Raw genomic sequence first — 6183 nt, 5'->3', positions numbered from 1 at the left:
ATATTCTTAATGCAGATACATAAAATTGCCTCCAGATTTAGATGCACACAGATGAAATAAAATTTTTTTGGCCCTACCAGGTTCCCAGTCCTTTGGTGATCACTTCCTGGACCATGGGAAATAAGAAACCCACTTTTTGAAACAGGCATCTCCAGCGAAGCTCTAGAAGCGTGTCCTGCAGTGGGCTGTCACGTGGCCTCTCGATGGGGTTCAAATTACAGGCCATGAGCACCCTGGAGGAAGCCAGACTTACTTTTTAGCTGAGAACAGCCCCCACTTGCGCTCCAGAAGCAAAGGCCCAGGGCAGGTTCCCTCTGGCTGGCAGGAGCCTTGCTTTCTAGCCTCCAGGATGAAGGATTCCTGTGACCCAATTCTGGCCTCAGTCTCCAGGCCTGTGAAGAAGCTCAGGGGGAAGGTTTGATCCCCCAAGGCCACATGCCGAGTTTTGCATGAGCGCTAAGCAGGGACAAGTCCACCCAGGCCCTCAACAGCCCACGCAGAGCTGGCTCCTGTGCCCGCTCCACCCTGGCTCCAGAGTGGGACGGCCCAGTCACAGGGAAGCTCTACTCCTCCTGCTGCTCCCAAGCAGGCCCACATGAGAACATGGAGATGACCAGGACACCAAGGAACCCTGGGGCAGCCCCACTGCTTGCTGTGGGGTCTGGCAGGCGCTCTCCTGGGGAGCAGCTGCTTGTGGCTGGTTTCCCTGAGCCGCACGGTTCTACCAGTTTCCGCCCTGCTTCCCTCCTTGTTCCAGTACCTGCAATAACCGTGCCCACTGACACTTGCCCTGGGCCTCGGGGCTAAAAGAGTCCCCAGAAGCCCCATCATCTAAACAGCCCAGGGCCCACACCTGACAAATTCTCCTGTGTTGTTACACACCAGGAAGGGCCAAGCAGAGCGCCCTGGGCTGACGAGCGCGAGACCAGACAGGACTGGTTTCCTGCAGAGAGTTTACTGCAAGGGGGCGGAGGGGGAGAGGTTCTTTTATAAAATGAAGACAAAAGCAAAAAAGCAAGACTTTATCCCTGTCGGGGAAACCGGTCTATGTGATGGTGACTTCACTGGCATCAACTTGGTGTTTTCCATGGGTCCACAGGAAGCAAGAACTAACTGGAACCCATGACCTGAACATAGTGGTCTCAAAAGTCCATGGTAGAACAGTCAGCAAATCTGAAAGTGCCATGTATTAAGTTGACAAAATGTTGACAATTAGGGGATCTTCCGTCCCTGTTTCTCTTGTATTCCTACAGGCGAAATGGGCAGGCCCCATATCCCGCGACTGCAATGCCACAGATGAGGCGTTTTAAGGTATTATTTAAACTAAATGATAAATTACTGTAGGAATGCAAGAGGGTGTATCAGGATCCCTGGACCTAGCTTTCTCCAAGCCAGCAACTGAAAGAGCCCATTTCCATTCCTTCCTGTGGCTTCTTTTTAGATTCATTAAAAAGTGCTTCACCAAGATGAAATGTCTGATCTCCAGACCTGGGCCTCAACAGGTAGCTTAAAAGCAGAGTCAGCTGAGCCCTTGCTGGTAGACTCGGGAGTGTAGCTATGAGAAGCTACGGGAATCCTCATGCTTAGCAAGTGGCAAAGGGAGAAAGAGAACTGGTACAAAGAGTTTAGCCCTGGAATCCCTTGGCTGTCCCCAGAAGAAGGCGTGCCACTAAGAACTGAGCTAGCAAATGAACAGCCACGCAGCCGTGGCGGTGGGTGCATGCTGGAGTGTGTGCAGGGTGGAATTTGCTACCGTGGTGCATGACGTCGGTAAAATGCTGCAGGGATTCTCAGAACCTTGGGGGAGCCGGGGAGCTTCAGATTGTGGTGGGGAAATTCTCTGGCTCCCCGGCGATATAATATGTTTGCAAGGAACTTGAGGACGTCGAGCCGGCGGTGGACAGCTGTCCCTGGCCCATCTCCTCCATGGACGTGCCCCCGTGGCGGCCCGGGGCGTGCAGGCGGTGCGCGTCCAGCATCTCCAGCAGCAAGTCGTACAGCGGCACCACGTTCTTGCACTTCATGCTATACAGGTGCTCCATGCCCTTGTTACTGTGGGTGGGAAGACAAACAGAACCCCTTGAGGCCACCCCCAAGCCCAGAACTGTCTACTCCCCGGGGAAGGGGCAGGCAGGAAAACACCAGAGTGACTTGTGTTACTGAAAAGTGAGCTTCCTTCCTGCTTAAGGAACTGTTTTAGGGTTTTCTATCAGGGGATTTCCTTCCCCATCACCATCACATCTAAAAAGAGAATAGAGGAGCTCTAAGGCCAGCGAGGAGGGCACTTTGAACGGTTTTTGTTTGTTTTGTTTCTTAATTTAATTTTATATATAATTGACATCATTCTTCTTTTTGTACATTGCATGCTATCTCCTCTCAGGTGTCCTTCACGTAAAATTCCCACCACCAATTCGCCCATGCACCTTCACCATAGTCCCTTGTGCAAGAAGATATTCCCTCCCCTGTTTTGCTACTTCTCCCTCACCCTCCCCTGCAGTGTCTCTGATTAATAGTTGCCTGCTCATTTTTTTAAATTTATTATAATTATTTTTTCACTGGTCCCTTATTTGCTTCCCCTACGTTCCTGCCATAAATGCAACCATCTGTTATTTTTCCATTTCCTTCTGGCTTATTTCACTGAGCCTAATCCCTTCCAGCTCCATCTGTGTTGCTGCAAATGGCATGAGTTTATCTTTTTGATTGCTGAGTAATATTCCATTGTGTATAGATGCCACACCTTCTGGATCCAGTCATGTATTTTTGGGCATTTGGGTTGTTCCCACATCTTATCTATTGTAAGTAGCGCTGCAATAAACATAGGGGTGCAGGTTTCCTTTTGAATTAATATTTTTGTGTCTTTTGGGTAGATTCCTAGGAGTGGAATTGCTGGGTCATATGGAAGCTCCATTTTTAATAGTTTGGGGAATCTCCACACGGCTTTATGTTTGTTTTTTAATGTGTAAAACAGTTCAAGAACTTCCCTTGTTTAAAACTTTGGTGTTGCTTCCCATGTAACTCAGAATGAAGTCTAAATTTCTTCCCATGAATTTCTTTCCAAGATTTTAGTGAGGTGGTTTCCCTCTCAGAGCAGGCGCACCTCTCTCCCTGGACACCCCCTGCCCCCCACCATATTTCACCACACTGGTGTTTGTTCTGTTCTCTGAAAGCCCTAAGTTCTTCACTTCCACACCCAGAATCTCTGCACTGGCTATTTTCTCTGCCTGGCTGTGCTTCCACCTGATCTTCAAAGGCAACCTCCTCTGAAAGGCGACCTCTTGGCGGCATTGCCTCCAGCCCCTGCAGCTTCATCCATTGTCCTTTTTCACATGACTCTGTTTCCCACCCAGAACTTCTTGCATGCACGTACATTTACCCTTCATGTGTGCACATGTGCATGCATGTTTATTCTTCAATGCTTGTCTGCACACATACATGTAAGTATGCATGCTCTATGCATGTATGTTTATTCTATTTATGTATATGTGTATGTTTATTCTTTGTAGGTTTATTATCCTAAGCCTGTATGAGTGCTTCTTCTACGTATGCATGTTTATTCTTCAGTCATGCATGCATCTGTGTGTTTCTTCTATGCATGGATGTATATATATTTATTTTACATGTGTATGTGTTTTCTATATGTGTGCATGAGTGTTTATGCATACATGCACAATATATGTGTACATTACTTTATGTGTATGTTATGTTTATGCTTCTGTTTGTGTATGTATATTTAGTCTTCTCATCGTATTACTCTCCTGCAAATGCATAATCTATGTTTATTCTTCTATGTACATCTGTATACATGTATGTTTATTCTCATCCTCTCAAGTGTACACTCACACATGGACACAGACACACATATCACACCAGCACACTCAGTGCAAGTTGCATGAGGGGCAAAGATTTGTCCATTCTGTAGACTTCGACCAGTACCAAGAACATGTTAAACGCTCAGAAAAGATGGGACAGATGGGCTTCAGGAAATGAGGGATTTCTCCTTGGACTGCTCTCCTCCCTGGACCCCTCCGCCAGCCAAGCTCTGCTCTCTCCCCACTGCACCACTGGGCAGGGGGAAGAACTCCACCCTTTAGCTTGAAATATCCTTTAAAAAATTCGGTATCATGAGGAGGCAAGGCCAAGAGAATTTCCTAGAAAATACTGGTATTTTCAGTTGGGTCAGCGCCAGTTGGAGACATGCCAGGAAGAAAGGACATCGGAGCTGGTTGGCCTACCACACACTACCACACAACCGCCTTCAGGTGACATTTTGGTTTATTGCATTTGTTAATTTAAAATGTTGTTGAAGTTAAAAGGCCCCTGTCCCCAGTTCTGACACTGTCTTCCTCATGCAACCTAATGGTGCACATATACAGTCAGCTGAGGACTAATGCTAAATTCTCTGAGTAACAGCATATGGCTGGGGCCAAACTTAATAAAACAGTTCTGTGATTTATATAGGCTGTAATGAGGCACCAAAATATTTGTGTTTGTGTGTGTGTGTGTGTGTGTGTGTGTGTGTGAGAGAGAGAGAGAGAGAGAGAGAGAGAGAGAGAGAGAGAGAAAGAAGCAACCTTTCTTCAGCTTTTCATACAATTACAACAGAAACTCTACAAGGCTCCCTGCTGTTGCCCTCAACCATGTGTTGCCAGAAAACTAGCAAAGCCTGTATGTTCGGTGCAAATACATGTGGTATTAACTAATTAGCTTGCTAATGCTGATGAGCAGCTAATGGATTTGAAAATTAGCAATTCTTACCAACACATAGAAACTTTCCTCAGCAGTACATGGCTTCCACCATGCCATGGAAATTCCTAGCTCACAGTAACAGCTAATGTGTTTTCTTCAAGGGAAAGGTTACGCTCTCATTCAGAAAAATGGATACAAGATGACCCATTCCCTGTTTCTTTGCAATATTCAGCAAAAGAAACAGACGGGAAAATACTGGAAATGTGGACTCCGAATGCAATCCCCTACTCTACCTGGTGAGCCCTACCATGGAATAAACTTCATGCCATTGACATAGAGTCTCCAGGTTTAAAGTTCTCTTGAAAATTAATCTAACTCATTTTGGATGCCCTTCCCGACAGCCAGTACGAAAGGGACTCTTTCTTTCTTAGATTCTGAGTGAAGTCAAGGCCCTAGAGACTTCAGCATTGCCTGGGTCCCTTCCCTTCAAGTGTCACTGCTGCCTCTCACTGTTGTGAGCTTCTTATAGTAAAGAATCGACCACTTTTGGGCTTCCCTGGTGGCACAGGTGGTTGAGCATGGCGCTGTGAAGCTGTCCGCAGCCTCTGCAGTGCCGGTTTGATCCCCACCCGCAGCGGAGATGCCCACATGGCACGGCAGACCTCTCCTGTCGCGCCCGCTGCTCCCTTCAGCAGTGTATTTCGTCAGTCTGCCTGTTCTGTTCCCTGCTCTGTCTCTGATGAATCCTCTCACCCTCCCACACATCTGACCTGTACCCTGGTTCTTGTATAAATAAATAAACTTAAAAAAAAAAGAATCCACCACTTTCTCCACCTCTTCCATGCAGGTTGAGTCCTGTTATGGCAATGGCACCACTAAGCCTCTGGGCAGTCATGCCACACAGCCATTTAGAACCATGTAGAACAGAAGTCAGGCCACTTACACATTCACCTGCCCTCTTCTACTTACGTAAGTCCTTAGCTCCTATAATACTGAATAGTCACTGTGTCTCAAGTCCTGTGCTGGTGGCAGTGGGCACACAGAGTTAGCAAGACCAGTTGCACCAGAGTTTATAGTCTGGGAGCAGAAAGGTTATGAAATGGGTAGTAACAATCAGCAAGATCAGGATGTAAGTCCAAACAAGGTGTTAATGGTCAGGACATGCTTCCTGTAAGGAGTGTTACCCAAGTTATGTCCAGACTAGCCCACTGTTTAGAAATATTCACTTCTGGGCCATGCATCCATTGCCCTGGACTTTGATTTTATCATGTGATTTCTTAGCTCAATGGAATGTTAGTGGACATGACTTAACTAAAAGGTTAAAATGTATTTGCCCAAATAAGTTTACTTTCTCGTGCCTCTGCCACATGTATGAGCACATGTCCTAGACAATCTGTGGGGACAGGGAAGGCAAGAGTCACCTGGAGCGAGTGAGGCAGAGTCACCTGGCCAACCTCTAGACCTGTGGTTTTAAGCACAGGCTTCCAGTCTTGACGA

General features: G+C 47.0%; 1 protein-coding gene across 2 annotated transcripts in view; it reads right to left on the bottom strand.

Annotated features, from left to right (window-relative positions):
- Positions 1-1817: 1817 nt before the first annotated feature.
- ESR1 (estrogen receptor 1) overlaps positions 1818-6183 on the bottom strand; it is a gene marked incomplete at its 3' end in the record, with an annotated part of 250975 nt that continues 246609 nt past the window's right edge. For both annotated transcript variants that reach the window (XM_084257024.1, XM_084257025.1), the window contains exon 8: positions 1818-2052. In XM_084257024.1, coding sequence (XP_084113150.1) covers positions 1818-2052 — 235 coding nt within the window. The remainder of the gene's footprint in view (positions 2053-6183) is intronic.

This window comes from Talpa europaea, assembly GCF_964194135.1.
Source record: "Talpa europaea genome assembly, chromosome: 2".
Lineage (NCBI taxonomy): Eukaryota > Metazoa > Chordata > Mammalia > Eulipotyphla > Talpidae > Talpa > Talpa europaea.
This window is presented reverse-complemented; position numbering and strand designations above follow the sequence as displayed.